At 46.0% G+C, this 19,171-nt stretch overlaps 1 protein-coding gene across 1 annotated transcript in view; it reads left to right on the plus strand.

The window, feature by feature from the left end:
• The window catches only part of LOC311118397 (aryl hydrocarbon receptor-like), a 35,544-nt gene extending 22,482 nt beyond the window's left edge, over nucleotides 1-13,062 (plus strand). Inside the window, exons 5-12 of the mRNA XM_084157623.1 lie at nucleotides 217-340; nucleotides 4,550-4,677; nucleotides 6,532-6,734; nucleotides 7,155-7,264; nucleotides 8,680-8,821; nucleotides 9,076-9,513; nucleotides 9,637-11,020; nucleotides 11,419-13,062. Of these exons, the coding sequence (XP_084013749.1) occupies nucleotides 217-340; nucleotides 4,550-4,677; nucleotides 6,532-6,734; nucleotides 7,155-7,264; nucleotides 8,680-8,821; nucleotides 9,076-9,513; nucleotides 9,637-11,020; nucleotides 11,419-11,682 (2,793 nt within the window). The 3' untranslated portion in view covers nucleotides 11,683-13,062. The remainder of the gene's footprint in view (nucleotides 1-216; nucleotides 341-4,549; nucleotides 4,678-6,531; nucleotides 6,735-7,154; nucleotides 7,265-8,679; nucleotides 8,822-9,075; nucleotides 9,514-9,636; nucleotides 11,021-11,418) is intronic.
• The last annotated feature ends 6,109 nt before the right edge of the window (nucleotides 13,063-19,171 follow it).

Here is a 19,171-nt window from a genome sequence, read left to right on the forward strand (position 1 = left end):
ATAAGTCTGTTTGGGTATGGGAACTAAACACAGGTTGAACCTAAGGCCCAGTACAGAACATGTTTGCAGAGGACAAGTCAGGACTTGGATGCATGAGATAAGTGATGGGAAGAGGAAGGATATGTTGTCTAGCAACAATAGTGTCCATGTTTGCATTGTTTTCTTGTAGTTTACTAGACTTCTATTTTGATGATGGTGGATGTGTTTGCTCCTCAGTCGGACGTCGTCCATCAGAGTGTTTATGACGTCATCCATACGGAGGACCGAGCAGAGTTACAGAGACAGCTCCACTGGGCCCTCAACCCCACCCTCACCACTGACACTGGACAGCTGGTCTCAGGTAACCTCCAACCCCACCCTCACCCCTGACATTGGACAGCTGGTCTCAGGTAACCTCCAACCCCACCCTCAGCCCTGACACTGGACAGCTGGTCTCCAGTAACCTCCAACCCCACCCTCACCCCTGACACTGGATAGCTGGTCTCAGGCAACCTCCAACCTCACCCCTCACACTGGACAGCTGGTCTCGGGCAACCTCCAACCCCACCCTCACCCCGACACTAGAACTGGACAGCTGGTTACAGGTACCCTCCAACCCCACCCTCAGCCCTCACACTGGACAGCTGGTCTCAGGTACCCTCCAACCCCACCCTCAGCCCTCACACTGGACAGCTGGTCTCAGGTAACCTCCAACCCCACCCTCAGCCCTCACACTGGACAGCTGGTCTCAGGTACCCTCCAACCCCACCCTCAGCCCTGACACTGGACAGCTGGTCTCAGGTAACCTCCAACCTCACCCCTCACACTGGACAGCTGGGCTCAGGCAACCTCCAACCTCACACTGGACAGCTGGTCTCAGGCAACCTCCAACCTCACACTGGACAGCTGGTCTCAGGCAACATCCAACCCCACCCTCACCCCTCACACTGGACAGCTGTTCTCAGGCAACCTCCAACCCCACCCTCACCCCTGCACTGGAACTGGACAGCTGGTTTCAGGTACCCTCCAACCCCACCCTCAGCCCTGACACTGGACAGCTGGTCTCAGGTAACCTCCAACCTCACCCTCACACTGGACAGCTGGTCTCAGGCAACCTCCAACCTCACCCTCAGCCCTGCCACTGGACAGCTGGTTTCAGGTACCCTCCAACCCCACCCCTCACACTGGACAGCTGGTCTCAGGTAACCTCTAACCCCACCCTCAGCCCTGACACTGGACAGCTGGTCTCAGGTAACCTCCAACCCCACCCTCAGCCCTGACACTGGACAGCTGGTCTCAGGTAAACTCCAACCTCACCCCTCACACTGGACAGCTGGTCTCAGGTAACCTCCAACCTCACCCCTCACACTGGACAGCTGGGCTCAGGCAACCTCCAACCTCACACTGGACAGCTGGTCTCAGGCAACCTCCAACCTCACACTGGACAGCTGGTCTCAGGCAACGTCCAACCCCACCCTCACCCCTCACACTGGACAGCTGTTCTCAGGCAACCTCCAACCCCACCCTCACCCCTACACTGGAACTGGACAGCTGGTTTCAGGTACCCTCCAACCCCACCCTCAGCCCTGACACTGGACAGCTGGTCTCAGGTAAACTTCAACCCCACCCTCAGCCCTGACACTGGACAGCTGGTCTCAGGTAACCTCCAACCTCACCCCTCACACTGGACATCTGGTCTCAGGCAACCTCCACCCTCAGCCCTGCCACTGGACAGCTGGTCTCAGGTAACCTCTAACCCCACCCTCAGCCCTGACACTGGACAACTGGTCTCAGGTAAACTTCAACCCCACCCTCAGCCCTGACACTGGACAGCTGGTCTCAGGTAACCTCCAACCTCACCCCTCACACTGGACATCTGGTTTCAGGTACCCTCCAACCCCACCCTCAGCCCTGCCACTGGACAGCTGGTCTCAGGTAAACTTCAACCCCACCCTCAGCCCTGACACTGGACAGCTGGTCTCAGGTAACCTCCAACCTCACCCCTCACACTGGACATCTGGTCTCAGGCAACCTCCACCCTCAGCCCTGCCACTGGACAGCTGGTCTCAGGTAACCTCTAACCCCACCCTCAGCCCTGACACTGGACAACTGGTCTCAGGTAAACTTCAACCCCACCCTCAGCCCTGACACTGGACAGCTGGTCTCAGGTAACCTCCAACCTCACCCCTCACACTGGACATCTGGTCTCAGGCAACCTCCAACCTCACCCTCAGCCCTGCCACTGGACAGCTGGTTTCAGGTACCCTCCAACCCCACCCCTCACACTGGACAGCTGGTCTCAGGTAACCTCTAACCCCACCCTCAGCCCTGACACTGGACAGCTGGTCTCAGGTAACCTCCAACCCCACCCTCAGCCCTGACACTGGACAGCTGGTCTCAGGTAAACTCCAACCTCACCCCTCACACTGGACAGCTGGTCTCAGGCAACCTCCAACCTCACCCTCAGCCCTGCCACTGGACAGCTGGTTTCAGGTACCTCCAACCTCACCCCTAAAAATCTGCGCTGGAACAGGACGGTACCTCCGTTTTTCACCACACAGACAGCCGACACGCAATTTGTACCGGCACGGCTATTTCTTATAGTGGAGTGGAGAGTGACTGTCTATCTAACCTATCTCTTAATATTAATAGACAATGGGTTAAAATGAGCTCATGGACTTCTCCAATAATTCAGTGATTGCCCCAGATCTTATTATCTCATATTAATTGAGCTCCCCCTGCTTTGGCAGGTTCCACATAATGACAAGGAGACAACAGGTCAGGGTGTCTGCTACATAATGTACTAGGAGGAACATTAAGCCCAGCAGCTCCATATACGCTGCTGAAGCACAGGGAAATATGGTACGCACTAGGAAATGAAGAGAGCCACAGAAGGAAATAACCAACTTGTGAAAAGTAAATCTCCTTGAATGTACATGTATCTTGGCTGCGTAAGCCAGGAATGTAGGCCTAGATGTTCTAGTCCAGTGGTCACCAACCGGTCCATCTCCAAGGCTTTCCTAGTAGATCGACAAACATTTCTGTAAAAAGCCTTGCGTTCTTATTTTTGTATTACTTTTGCGCTGTTTGCGGAAGGTGCACTTGATTCAGCTGTCCTGCGCACCGGGTAGTTGAAGTGTTCCCATTTTTAACCATTTAATGTGTCTGAAGGTACAAACTCCGCCTACCTGGCAGGTCCGGAGAGCAAATCAAGTGCACCTAAAGGCCTACCGCTGGCCAATCAGATAGCTCAGATCACTGTGTCTGCAGCTTCTACGAGCACACAGCGAAGTTGATAGTCGACTACTGTGTGAGATTTCAAAACATTAAAAACCATGACCAGAGATAGACTGTCAAAGAATACAGCAAAGAGCTGCTGTTTTTATGAATGAGTTCATGTTTAAGATTTTATTCAGCACTGTCAACACTTTTTCCTCAACACTTTTTTATAAGCCATAAAACGCCCTCTCCCTATCCACTCGGCTTGTGTCTTTCTAATATCAAGGAGTATTTCACGTTCTCTGGTCATATGAGTAACGACATGAATTGGTGCATGTGTCAGAATATAATGAAGTTCGACTTCAAGAATAGCCAATATGCAGTGATAATGTATTGAGCCTATAGCCTACTGCACAATGCTCATAGCTACAGAACTGTTTTTAATAGGTTAATGTTGCATAGGCTTACGTTTTTTAAGTCATGTTTAAAAAACAATCTGAGCGGTAGATCTCAGCATGCGTTTTCACTCAGAAAGTGATCTTGGCTGTTTCCATGGGTAGAACCATATTTTTTGGACGGGTCCTTTGCCCTACTCGTGTAACAGTAACTCTGTTACACCGATCATAGTAAACCGCCAGCTATCTACCAGTCCTCTACCTTCAATATTATCCAGACAGTCACTGTATTCACTCTCCATATCTGGGTGTGGAGCAGTGTTTCACCTTGTACCCTGTGAGCAGGGGGCGTTTTAGCACCTTGGGCCAGAAGTGGCACCTGGCTGTGGTGAGCCTGGTCTAGGCCCCTGATAAAATAAACGCTAAGTTTGGGAGTATTACCTAGCATTTTGGCCTTCCTCAGTTGAAAATGGCTAATGACATGTGGCATAACATTCTAGTTTGTAATGTGTGCAGACTAGACTGTTAACATAAGGTTTGTTGCTAAGGGTGAGGGCTGCAGCTAGGGTGAGGGCTGCAGCTAGAGGTGAGGGCTGCAGCTAGAGGTGAGGGCTGCAGCTAGAGGTGAGGGCTGCAGCTAGAGGTGAGGGCTGCAGCTAGAGGTGAGGGCTGCAGCTAGAGGTGAGGGCTGCAGCTAGAGGTGAGGGCTGCAGCTAGAGGTGAGGGCTGCAGCTAGGGGTGAGGGCTGCAGCTAGGGGTGAGGGCTGCAGCTAGGGGTGAGGGCTGCAGCTAGGGGTGAGGTTTGCAGCTATGAGTTAGCCTACTATATGAAGAGACACTGACCAAAGATACTATTTTCTCTAGACATCCTGAAATTCACTATTATAGCTATAGTGTGCTGAATGTGTAATCTTATGACCCCCCCCCCCCACCCCCCACCTCTCTGGCCTCTGAAGATTCAGCCTCGCCACAGGCTGTCACAGTCTACAACCCAGAGGCACTCCCACCAGAGAATTCCACCTTCCTGGAACGCAACTTTGTCTGCAGGTTAAGATGTCTCCTGGACAACTCCACTGGCTTCCTAGTAAGTTCATGGAGGACACAAAGTTCATATTTAGGATTGTAAAATTCTTGTAACTTTCCCAAAATTCCCAGGTTTTCTAGAAATCTCAGTTGAATAATTCACAGATTCTCTGCTTATTCCCCTCCGATTCCTAGAAACATCCCACCGGGATTTTTGGAAAATCTGGTAATTTAATTATATTAAAATAATTATTTTTGAAGATTCCTTGTAAACATTGTACTAGAGTGCAATGGAAATCGACTCAACTCTCGCTGATACTCTTGAGATTGTAATTGTATTATGACAGCCACTGAAGCCACTTTCTTTGAGGATGAGGGGAGTGTCAAGAAGGGGTTAAATATGTGTTGGCCTCAAGTAGGGGAATCAGTGTGGCTTCTCTACTTCCCTTTTGAGTTCAGGGAAGGGCAGGGTCACACACTACTTATCCAGACTAGGAAATTATCCTACAGATAGCGTTTGCAGTCAAACTTTGAGAACACAAAAATATTGTCTACTTTTTGTAATGTTTTTACTTTTCTCTAGTTTTGTGAATGTCAAGTTATAAACACTGAATGATTAGATTTAGCTGGAATTGGAAATTGTGTTTTCTTATTACATGAATACTCAATATTGTAGTTAAAATGAAATTGTCTTTGCCCATTTGACCAATGACCATTTGGTGTTTTAACTAGGCTAGATTTGAAAATATTAACTAGATTTTATGGACATTTTCCTAGAAATCTATTTGAAAATCTAGTTAGATTTCATGGACATTTTCTAGATTTTCTTAGAATATAGATAGTGTTTGAGTTTTTCTGAGTGGGCTGATTGTTACAGCGCTGAAGAATTCCCACAAGTCATGCTGACTGATTTCTCAAATCTAATATGGGAAATGAAGTGGAGAACTCTGCCTTGGTCCTCTGGCTAGCCTTCATTCTCCCTCTGAACTCTTCAACTCTGCAGAAAAAGAACACCTGTGTTGGATGACCTGAGGACAAATCAAATCAGTGTCAGATTCCGTTCAGGGAAACTGAATTTTTAGGATTTATTTTTTATGGGGCCTAATCAGAAAGACCCATTGAGTTCTTATTTCAGTCTTATCATGGAGCGTTTCATTGGCAATGTGTTACTTTGATTTACAAAGTCCCGTGTAGCTCAGTTGGTAGAGCATGGCGCTTGCAACGCCAGGGTTGTGGGTTCGATTCCCACGGGGGACCAGTATGAAAATGTATGCACTCACTAACTGTAAGTCGCTCTGGATAAGAGCGTCTGCTAAATGACTAAAATGTCAATGTACATTTTAGAAAGTAAACTTGCACTTACATACCTTTTTAAAGGAACGTTAAAAAACATATTTATCATCTCCAGCACCACCCCAACATCAACATATGTGAAAATGGCACCTTTCTATGTTCTGTAGTAAAAAAGACTGAGGAAGATGTGTTTCCAATGACCTTATCAACCAATTCGTAGACAATTTGGAGGCAATTAGTAGGTAATGCCTCCTTATCATTGGTTAAAATCACACTATACACACCGATGTCATTGGAAACACTTATCTCCCTCAATCATTTTCACTACAAAACATAGAAACGTGTAATTTTCACATATGTTGATTTTGGGGTGGTGCTGGAGATGATGAATATGAAGTTGAACATATTTCCCTTTTTAAGGTGCTCTCAGGTGCATGGACAAAAAAAGTTTACTCAATAAAAAGAACTCCAGCTCACTGATAATCTTGATGCTTCTTCCAACAATTTATTGGGATCTTATTTAACTAATATTTCGGTCTAAATCGACCGGCATCAGGGTGGAATAGGGTGGCATCTGGGACGCAGTCCTGACTATGTTTAAGGGCTTTTCTGCGTTCTCCAGGCCCTGAACATCCAGGGGCGTCTAAAGTTCCTCCATGGCCAGAGCGAGAGGACCAAGGAGGGCAAGGCCATCCCCCCTCAGCTGGCCCTGTTCGCTCTGGCCTCGCCCCTACAGACCCCCACCATCCTGGAGATCCGCACCAAGAACTTCATCTTCAAGACCAAGCACAAGCTGGACTTCACCCCCACTGCCTGCGACGCCAAGTGAGTGACAATAACACTAACACTGTACAGTGGGCCTTACTGCTGCTAAGCCCCTTCAACACATAGGGAACATAACCACTTCACTACAATATTTCACATTGAATTCAAAGCTTGCTGTCTGAATGCTGAATAATTGTAATGTTCACCTGCTCGGGGACTGGAGTTGTGAACTAGCTATTTAGCTAAATCTAGTACAATGCATCACATTTCTTGTGAGATGTATGTTTTAATTGTACGTGGTCCCTGTCAAATAAACCTAATAAATCAAATCATTTATACATTGAGAAACTATCAGCACCAGTGATAGATTTGAGATTATGCGGTTAGATCACAAGTGTTATCTATTCAGAAGTAGGGAAGAGACATGTTTTGATCAGGTTTTCATTGTGCTTCCTGTTTTTGTCCTGTCCTCCCATACAGAGGGAAGATAGTGCTGGGCTACACTGAGGCAGAGCTCTGCAACCGTGGCTCAGGATACCAGTTCATCCATGCTGCTGACATGCTGCACTGCGCTGAGAACCACATGAGGAGTAAGACTGATCTCCTGTTGCACACAGTCCTATCATGTAGTGTTGTCCATAGTGACTGACATGGGATCAAAAACGTGAGGGTCACATTGCAAACGCATACTGTACTGTATGTTGAGTTGCACATAGTGGTTCATTCTACAGCCAGTGTCCTGAGGGGACTGTCTGAACAGATTCATTCCTACAACTTCTAAAAAATGAATGGTGTTTTAAGATAAGATGATAAAATAAGATAGTACTTTATTAATCCCTAAAGGCAATTTTGATAGACATTTGAATTAGTGACTTTAAGTGACAAGCAGAGGTGTGAACGTTTAAACATGAAAACTTATATACAAAGTTGGGCTCACTAACCGAAAAACAATGTTTTTTTTGCTAAATTCACAGTGCAGTTAAAACATTATTTTTCGTGTTATAGACTAACTAGGCGGTAGGCTATAAAGGCCTGGGGAAAGTTGTGTAATTTAAATAAAACTTTAATTTGGTGAATTTGCGAGGCATGCAAGACGAGGCAAGACATTCTTTCTGCCTGCCCCTCTCCCCCTCGCGCTGGCTCGCATGCTCTTTCTCGTTGCTAATGATGCGAGTGTGTGTTCAGTCTTCGGTCTGTTGCGTGTAGAATATCCTAGCCTATTCATTGATGATAAGCCCTGCTTTGCTGAAGTTACGAAACATTGCAAGCCAAGAAATTGCAAGATACAGCATTCCATTGCGAGATACAGCTTTTGATTGCCGATAGATAGGCCTAGTGCATGGTTCTGACTCTGTCTGCCTGGTGGCCGACCTGTCTATACCGTGACCCTCCTCTCTCTCTCCGGCCCTCGCTAGCTCTCTATTAAAGATGCGAGTGTTTGTGTTCTCGGAAGTATGGCAACTAATCATTCTCCTCCGTTCCAAAAATACTGAATCTTAGGGGTCGATTCTTAGCGGAATCTAATCTTAACACTCAGAAACAGGAGTCGACACCTGGAGTCGACATGCAAGGAGTCGAGGAATCAATTATTTTGGAGTCGACTCTCCACCACTACGTCATTCTCGTTAACTTTGGAAAAATGGCAGAGAAAGGCAAGGGACAGCAGCGAAGTCTCGTTAAATGAGAAGGAAATGCAAACTTTGCGAGGTGGAATTAAGGTACAGTAATGGTAGTACAGGTGCAATGCTTAACCGTCTTAAAAGGACGCACCGTGAGACCCAAACCGTTGCTGGCAGCAGCGCAGCTGCATTGTGAATTCACGTGAAACGTTATGAATTTTTCTTATATTTCACAGAAACGTTTTTTTTTTTTTTTTACCATATACCACATCCCTCGTAACTTTTGGTGATGTTTTTAGTTTATTAGAAACTGCATCAATGTGTCCCATACACATTTCTGCTGTCTAACTTCGTTAATGTGTGTGTCTGTGTGTTTCCCTGCCCAGTGATAAAGACTGGAGAGAGTGGGATGACAGTGTTCAGGCTGCTGACCAAGCTGACAGGCTGGGTGTGGGTGCAGGCTAATGCCAGACTGGTCTACAAGAACGGACGGCCTGAGTGTATCATCGCATCCCAAAGAGTCCTCACGTACGTCTCGGTACACACACACACACACACACACACTCTTTCATACACTACCTCATTGTTTAATGAGGCCTCATTGTGGCGGCAGGTAGCCTAACATTTAAGAGCGTTGGGCCAGTAACCGAAAGTCACTGGTTCGAATCCCGAGCCGACTAGGTGAACAATCTGTAGACAGCAAGGCACTAAACCCTAATTGCTCCTGTAAGTCACTCTGGATAAGAGCGTCTGCTAAATGACTAAAATGTAAATGTTTTTAGGGATGAAGAGGGAGAGGACACCCTAAGGAAGCGGAGCCTCCAGTTGCCTTTCAGTTACACCACTGGGGAGGCCCTTCTCTACGACACCAGCTTCCCCAAGACCCTGGTAACAGGGGACTCCTTAGCAGGCGACACCACCTGCCCTACAGAAAATATCACCAACAACAACCAGGACGTAACCCTGGACCCTGACTCACTGCTGGGCTCTCTGCTGAAACAGGAGAAGTCCATCTACTACTGCTCCCCTCAGACTCAGAACCAGCACCAACTCCAGGAGGAGGTGGCAGGGCTTCCACAGGAGGAGTGTGAGGGCATCTTCTCCAGCAGCCACACACAGGAGGGCAGCATCCCCTCTCTGTCGGAGACTGTCCTCTTCAAGCAGGAGCCCTTGGGGGTGGGGGGTGGAGGGGGGATCGATGGCTTCTCATCAGAGGACAGGTAACTGATCTCTTACTATTTATCTTAGGTGTATGTGTGTGGTTGTTTTTAATAATGTAACCATGACTGCACTACACATTTCCCAATTGTGACTATAAAGGTATTGATTTTATTGATTGACAGAGATAGGGATTTGTGGAGCTTCATGAGGAACCTGGGCAACAGTAGGGAGGACCTGGAGCTGTTCCAGCAGGATGAGATGTTCCTCGATGTGGATCTGGACGCTGGCCGAGACGGCCTCCTCCCTGACCTGACAGACGAGATTCTCTCCTACGTACAGGAGTCTCTGAGGAAGAGGTCGGACTGGGATCAGACTGTATTCTCCTGCAGGGGGGCTAAGTTAGGGGATCAGGACTATAGCTGCCCAACCACGCTGTTACATCAACCATCTATGGAACAACCACTAGCCACGCATCCACATTCTACTACAGTTCTGTTACACCAACCATCTATGGAACAACCACTGACCCCACATCCACATTCTACTACAGTTCTGTTACACCAACCATCTGTGAAACAACCACTGACCCCACATCCACATTCTACTACAGTTCTGTTACACCAACCATCTATGGAACAACCACTGACCCCACATCCACATTCTACTACAGTTCTGTTACACCAACCATCTATGGAACAACCACTGACCCCACATCCACATTCTACTACAGTTCCTCAGTGGCCACCCCAGCTGCCTGTAGTCCATCCTCTATCAGTTCACCACTATCAGCCTCCACCCCACCCACAGCAGCCAATACCACAGCAGTGTTTACACACACAGCCCCGCCCACAGGAAGCATTGCAGGCAACACAGCAGCAGCACCGGCTGTCCCAACCTCCACAGCGGCAGCAACAGATCCATCTAAATGGACAGGTATTGCCAAACCAACAGCGGCAAAACAACCAGCTATATTCACAGTCACAGCCCTTCCATCCACAGCAGCGACAGCAACAACTGTGTAACAGACTGAAGCACATGCAGGTGGATGGGACTGGGACGGGTTCAATGACAGAAAGACAAAAAGACATCACCAAGCAGCAGCAGCAGATTCCTCTGTTGTTCAACGTGGAGCAGCCAGGGGGGCTCCAGACTCACCACAGCCACCCCCAACATGGGCACCTCTGCCTGGGGGAAGCTTCCCTGGGCCTGGGCCTCCACTACAGGAACCAGCTGAACATTGTGTCGGTTAGCCGCTCCCCGGAGCTCTCCTCCTATGTACCCACCACGGGCCTCCAGAGCCAGAGGGTGGACGGAGAGCTCCCGCCCCAGGATTTGGAGGAGTTGCTGGGCAGCCTGGAGTCCACTGGTCCCCGGGGGATAGAAGATGGTAGGGGAGCGCACCAGTGGAGTGTGGTGGAGGCCCTGGGTGTGTTTCAGCAGCAGGGGCACCTCCCTGACGGCCAAGCCCAGTCTCAGGCCACCAGCACGGGCTGGGCTCAGCACGCCTATCCCCTGGCTGTGGGGTTCAGCTGGGTCAACAGAGCAGAGCGGCCATTCACCGCACAGGTAAGAAAGGTGACACTAACCTGGGTAGTGTTCATTAGGCAGCAAACAGGTAAAATGTTGTGAAACGTAAAGCGGGTCCTACCTGAACTTGTCTAGTAAGAACGCTAATAATAAACAATTATAATTGGCTACATTGTGCCCCACTGAACAGGCCCCTGAACTAATGATATAAAATGTTAGGCCTATATGCTTTACTTCCTCTAGCTATAGGCTCATCATATGATCGTTGAATACCAACAGCACATACATACTCGCGCATCAGATTTAACAAGAATTAGACTTTAGAAATAGAAGGTCATTATCATTTGACCATTGAAAGCCAGTGGGTATTTACACATCAAGGCAATTTAGACCAGAAAAAGGAGGCTTAGCGAAGTCGGACATTTCCTCTGTTCCAGTTCCAGAACGGGAGCCTGAAGGAGGCTGGCCCAGACCCTGGCCCTGTACCCAACCCTGGGTCCTCTAGGGGGGCAGACCCTGGCCCTGTACCCAACCCTGGGTCCTCTAGGGGGGCAGACCCTGGCCCTGTACCCAACCCTGGGTCCTCTACGGGGGCAGACCGTGGACATTCAGCAGCAGCGGGGCAGCCAACGCACCAGCCTCCCCCTCCCTCCGCTGAGAGCAGGCCCTACCCTGACCTCCCTCTGAGGGGATTCATGTGAGACTGAAGGCCCTCCTCCCTACTAGTGCACTATATAGAGGATAGGGTACAATTTGGGATTCAATCTTAAACAGGAGCCAGGGAATGTCTGGGAGTATGGAGGACTTGGACTGGAGAGGTGTGCCTCACTTCGTAGAGCATGACACATGCAACGCCAGGGTTGTGGGTTCGATTCCTACGGGGGACCAGTATGAAAATGTACTGCTGTAAATCGCTCTGGATAAGAGTGTCTGCTAAATGGCTAAAATGTGGACCTGACCTGATCCTAGATCGGCACTCCTACTCTGAGACACTTTATGAATACGGGCCCTAGCTTTTAAAGTCCCCATACTGTAGCATATGGTTTTTTATTCCCCATACTGTGGCATTCTGGCTTTTTATTCTCCATACTGTGGCATTCTGGCTTTTTATTCCCCATACTGTAGCATTCTGGCTTTTTATTCCCCATACTGTAGCATTCTGGCTTTTTATTCCCCATACTGTAGCATTTACTGTGACAGCATTTATTATTTGCTTATAAATAATCACTTGTTCATCACTTGCATTTAAAGGTGCAGTTGAATGAAACAAACCATAAGCCTATTTGATAGATGAGATGGAGTATCTGTTTTCACTGTGCTTGATATTTTTGTACAAAATGCATTGACAATCCTACTAAATCATTTAGTAATTTTATGAGCGATTTGATTGATCACTTTAGTGGACTTCAACCAGCTTTATGGATCCTGGCTAGCTTTTCTTCAGCCCACTCGCTTGCATTGCAAGACAGGCAAATAATCATCATTTATAGATTACTTAGTAATCCAAGAAGCAATGGACATATTTTGGGTCTCAAATAGCACTCTATGCCCTATGTAGTGCACTGCATTTGACCAGGGCCCATAGGGCTCTTGTCAAAAGTAGTGAACTATATAGGTAATAGGGTGCAGTCTATAGTGAATAGGGTTCTATCTGGGTCATAGCCATTGAGTTCAAGTGGCAGATCACTGTGTTTGATCTACATATCGAAAATGTATGTGCTTATTTATGGCAAAATAACCTTTTGCGCTCTTAGTGAAATTAGAAGACAATCTGTTGTATGTATCACTTTTTAAAAAATGTACCTTGTTTAACTGAGCCAATCATGTTCATGTTGCTATGCAGAATTGTGCAATGGAATGTTAGACCCCTTGTTGTTTGGAGATCTCTCACTTCATTGACATAATTCAGTGAAAGTCAGGGTTTATTTAATTTATTTTGTCAAAAGAGAAATCAAACTTTTGAATATGTTCAAATTCAATTGTTGAAAATTTTCCATTTAGCATTTTTCTATGAATTGTGTACAATTTATGTAATGAGAAGTTTTCGTTAACATGAAATAATAAAAAATCATGACACTGCAGGAAGAGAAAGTTTACTGTTATTCTGTTCTTTCATACGCTGATAAATGTTACAGCTCTTGAGCAAGAACAGTTGAAGAGTTTTATTTACACCTAGTGCTTGAGCAAATACAGTTGAAGGGTTTTATTTACACTGCTGTACAGGGCAGGCTTTCTGTTGCACAATTTACAGTATGTATCAGTATCATAAAAAAGTTACTTGGTTAGAAGATGTCACAGGTAGGCTTGTAAAGCTACCAGTAATTTACCAAAGTTACTGGAATCTTCTGTAATTTAGGTAATTAACAGAATTTATTTTTAACTTTTGTCATTTATACTTGAATACTTTTTAAAAAATGTATTCATATAGTATATATATATATTTTTTATCTGTGTCTGTATTGTCCATGAGTTTCTAGTGGATAGACCATATGGTTCAAGAGAAAATAGCCTAACTAATGAAAAAATAATCTAATCAACAATTACATTATTTTCAATGAACTCTGCAACACTTTCAACTATTGACTTTTTTCACAACTGCCACCAGTTTGACTCCAAAACATTGATAACAAATACATATTGACATAGTAGCAAAATATATATATAAAGGATATTTTATGCTGAAACCCTCAAATTAAACACCAATGGTATTTACTAAGTTTTATGGTTGATATTTAATAAAATGTTTTACTGCTTTGTCACCTTATTTAATTATTCCATATATTTTACATGTGATGAGGCCACACAGTGGGCCAGAGATAATTAGACACCTGTAATAATCTGAAGTACCCAAAATGCCACTAGATGTCTTGTGATAAATGACATACAATTCTTAAAAGTTAAACAAATTCTGGTAGTTTACTGGTAAACGTTGAAAGTTTCCAGTAATATACCCTTCCTTTGCAACCCTAGTGACAGGTATTGTTGCTTATCGTTACTTGCTTATGGTGGCGCAATGTGCCGGACGATGGCATGCCATGACTCTCTGTCGTTCATGATAGCTGGTAGGTCCTCTGTTCTGAGACCAGTGTCTCGGCAGATGTTGTCCACACAGGTTTCAGGTGGTCTTTGCCCATGAGAGGGTAGCCACCATATGAGACTGCTGGCAGCCAGCTAGAGATGCCTGAATCAATGACCAGTAAATCACAACCTCCAGGCCTTGATTTACACTGATCCTGGGCAGAGCCCCGTAGACCAACAGGTGCTGGTTGGTCAGGTGTTGTGACCAATGGACTATCTTAATTAACCTCTCTCAGGTATTGTTAAGAGTTCTTTTTTAAATTACATTTTAAAAAACATTTTAGAGTACCCCTAAAACCCCAACACTCTGGATAGACAGATACACAGTAGAGTTGATGCAGCTTTATAACACCCTGAAGAAGGATGAAATGCAGAATTCAATAAGAAAGAAACATTTTCGATTCAACTTCCACTGTCCTCCTAGAGTGACTATCTCACACATCCAGCTTGCTCCAAATCCTCAATGAATGAACCTTGATTGGACTGCAAGCCAAGGTATTTCTTCCTTTGCACTGTACCTTTGACAGTCAGAGCAGTACCCATAGACTGCACTGCAGAGCATGTTGAGTCCTCTCCTCGCAGGCAACCTCCTTCAAGCCCACTCATCCTCAGCTTTATACATGTATTCTCTAGGGCTCTTCTTTTCATTGGCCCTGTCAGGTCTCCATTTCCTCCTTATTGCTGTCTCTGGCTGTGTGTCTCAAATGGCAACCAATTTCCTTTATAGTGCGCTACTTTTGACCGGGGCCCATAGGCCTACGGCTCTGGTCAAAAGTAGTGCACGATGAAGGGAATTGGGTGCCATTCGGTATTAGAGTGTGAGGGATGAGGTCAGCAACATGACATGTAGTCAATATTAGACTGAGGGATGAGGCCAGCAACATGACATGTAGTCAGTATTAGACTGAGGGATGAGGCCAACAACATGACATGTAGTCAGTATTAGGCTGAGGGATGAGGTCAGCAACATCGCATGTAGTCAGTATTAGACTGAGGGATGAGGTCAGCAACATCGCATGTAGTCAGTATTAGACTGAGGGATGAGGTCAGCAACATGACATGTAGTCAGTATTAGACTGAGGGATGAGGTCAGCAACATGACATGTAGTCAGTATTAGACTGAGGGATGAGGCCAACAACATGACATGTAGTCAGTATTAGGCTGAGGGATGAGGTCAGCAACATCGCATGTAGTCAGTATTAGACTGAGGGATGAGGTCAGCAACATCGCATGTAGTCAGTATTAGACTGAGGGATGAGGTCAGCAACATGACATGTAGTCAGTATTAGACTGAGGGATGAGGTCAGCAACATCGCATGTAGTCAGAATTAGACTGAGGGATGAGGTCAGCAACATGACATGTAGTCAGTATTAGGCTGAGGGATGAGGTCAGCAACATCGCATGTAGTCAGTATTAGACTGAGGAATGAGGTCAGCAACATGACATGTAGTCAGTATTAGACTGAGGGATGAGGTCAGAAACATGACGTAGTCAGTATTAGACTGAGGGATGAGGTCAGCAACATGACATGTAGTCAATATTAGACTGTGAGGGATGAGGCCAGCAACATGGCATGTAGTCAGTATTAGACTGAGGGATGAGGCCAACAACATGACATGTAGTCAGTATTAGGCTGAGGGATGAGGTCAGAAACATGACATGTAGTCAGTATTAGACTGAGGGATGAGGCCAGCAACATGACATGTAGTCAGTATTAGGCTGAGGGATGAGGTCAGCAACATCGCATGTAGTCAGTATTAGACTGAGGGATGAGGTCAGCAACATGACATTTAGTCAGTATTAGACTGAGGGATGAGGTCAGCAACATGACATGTAGTCAGTATTAGGCTGAGGGATGAGGTCAGCAACATCGCATGTAGTCAGAATTAGACTGAGGGATGAGGTCAGCAACATGACATGTAGTCAGTATTAGGCTGAGGGATGAGGTCAGCAACATCGCATGTAGTCAGTATTAGACTGAGGAATGAGGTCAGCAACATGACATGTAGTCAGTATTAGACTGAGGGATGAGGTCAGAAACATGACGTAGTCAGTATTAGACTGAGGGATGAGGTCAGCAACATGACATGTAGTCAATATTAGACTGTGAGGGATGAGGCCAACAACATGGCATGTAGTCAGTATTAGACTGAGGGATGAGGCCAACAACATAACATGTAGTCAGTATTAGGCTGAGGGATGAGGTCAGCAACATCGCATGTAGTCAGTATTAGACTGAGGGATGAGGCCAGCAACATGACATTTAGTCAGTATTAGACTGAGGGATGAGGTCAGCAACATGACATGTAGTCAGTATTAGGCTGAGGGATGAGGTCAGCAATATCGCATGTAGTCAGAATTAGACTGAGGGATGAGGTCAGCAACATGACATGTAGTCAGTATTAGGCTGAGGGATGAGGTCAGCAACATCGCATGTAGTCAGTATTAGACTGAGGAATGAGGTCAGCAACATGACATGTAGTCAGTATTAGACTGAGGGATGAGGTCAGAAACATGACGTAGTCAGTATTAGACTGAGGGATGAGGTCAGCAACATGACATGTAGTCAATATTAGACTGTGAGGGATGAGGCCAGCAACATGGCATGTAGTCAGTATTAGACTGAGGGATGAGGCCAACAACATGACATGTAGTCAGTATTAGGATGAGGGATGAGGTCAGAAACATGACATGTAGTCAGTATTAGACTGAGGGATGAGGCCAGCAACATGACATGTAGTCAGTATTGGACTGAGGGATGAGGCCAGCAACATGACATGTAGTCAGTATTAGGCTGAGGGATGAGGTCAGCAACATCGCATGTAGTCAGTATTAGACTGAGGGATGAGGCCAGCAACATGACATTTAGTCAGTATTAGACTGAGGGATGAGGCCAGCAACATGACATGTAGTCAGTATTAGACTGAGGGATGAGGTCAGCAACATGACATGTAGTCAGTATTAGACTGAGGGATGAGGTCAGAAACATGACGTAGTCAGTATTAGACTGAGGGATGAGGTCAGCAACATGACATGTAGTCAGTATTGGACTGAGGGATGAGGCCAGCAACATGACATGTAGTCAGTATTAGGCTGAGGGATGAGGTCAGCAACATCGCATGTAGTCAGTATTAGACTGAGGGATGAGGCCAGCAACATGACATTTAGTCAGTATTAGACTGAGGGATGAGGCCAGCAACATGACATGTAGTCAGTATTAGACTGAGGGATGAGGTCAGCAACATGACATGTAGTCAGTATTAGACTGAGGGATGTGGTCCTCTGTAGCTCAGCTGGTAGAGCACGGCGCTTGTAACGCCAAGGTAGTGGGTTCGATCCCCGGGACCACCCATACACAAAAATGTATGCACGCATGACTGTAAGTCGCTTTGGATAAAAGCGTCTGCTAAATGGCATATTATTATTATTATTATTATTAGTCAGTATTAGACTGAGGGATGAGGTCAGCAACATTGCATGTAGTCAGTATTAGACTGAGGGATGAGGTCAGCAACATGACATGTAGTCAGTATTAGACTGAGGGATGAGGTCAGAAACATGACATGTAGTCAGTATTAGACTGAGGGATGAGGTCAGCAACATGACATGTAGTCAGTATTAGGCTGAGGGATGAGGTCAGCAACATCGCATGTAGTCAGAATTAGACTGAGGGATGAGGTCAGCAACATGACATGTAGTCAGTATTAGACTGAGGGATGAGGTCAGCAACATGACATGTAGTCAGTATTAGACTGAGGGATGAGGTCAGCAACATGACATGTAGTCAGTATTAGACTGAGGGATGTGGTCCTCTGTAGCTCAGCTGGTAGAGCACGGCGCTTGTAACGCCAAGGTAGTGGGTTCGATCCCCGGGACCACCCATACACAAAAATGTATGCACGCATGACTGTAAGTCGCTTTGGATAAAAGCGTCTGCTAAATGGCATATTATTATTATTATTATTATTAGTCAGTATTAGACTGAGGGATGAGGTCAGCAACATTGCATGTAGTCAGTATTAGACTGAGGGATGAGGTCAGCAACATGACATGTAGTCAGTATTAGACTGAGGGATGAGGTCAGAAACATGACATGTAGTCAGTATTAGACTGAGGGATGAGGTCAGCAACATGACATGTAGTCAGTATTAGGCTGAGGGATGAGGTCAGCAACATCGCATGTAGTCAGAATTAGACTGAGGGATGAGGTCAGCAACATGACATGTAGTCAGTATTAGGCTGAGGGATGAGGTCAGCAACATCGCATGTAGTCAGTATTAGACTGAGGAATGAGGTCCGCAACATGACAAGTAGTCAGTATTAGGCTGAGGGATGAGGTCAGCAACATGGCATGTAGTCAGTATTAGACTGAGGGATGAGGCCAGCAACATGACATGTAGTCATTATTAGACTGAGGGATAAGGCCAGCAACATGACATGTAGTCAGTATTAGACTGAGGGATGAGGTCAGCAACATGGCATGTAGTCAGTATTAGACTGAGGGATGAGGCCAGCAACATGGCATGTGGTGTTTGGGCTCCAGAGTGGCGCAGCGGTCTAAGGCACTGCATCTCAGTGCTAGAGGTGTCACTACAGACCCTGGTTTGATTCCAGGCTGTATCACAACTGGCCATGATTGGGAGTTCCATAGGGCGGTGCACAATTGGCCCAGTGTTGTCTGGGTTTGGCCGGGGTAGACCGTCATTGTAAATAAGAATTTGTTCTTAACTGACTTGCCTAGTTTAAATAAAGGTTAAATAAAAATAAATAGTCAGTATTAGACTGATGGTAACTAACCTATATAGATCACCACTATGATGGTAACTAACCTACATAGATCACCACTATGATGGTAACTAACCTACATAGATCACCACTATGATGGTAACTAACCTCTATAGCTCACCACTATGATGGCAACTAACCTATATAGATCACCACTATGATGGTAACTAAACTATATAGCTCACCACTATGATTGTAACTAACCTAAATAGCTCACCACTATGATGGTAACTAACCTATATAGCTCACCACTATGATGGTAACTAACCTACATAGATCATCACTATGATGGTAACTAACCTATATAGATCACCACTATGATGGT

This window comes from Coregonus lavaretus, assembly GCF_964263955.1.
Source record: "Coregonus lavaretus genome assembly, chromosome: 3".
Taxonomy (NCBI): domain Eukaryota; kingdom Metazoa; phylum Chordata; class Actinopteri; order Salmoniformes; family Salmonidae; genus Coregonus; species Coregonus lavaretus.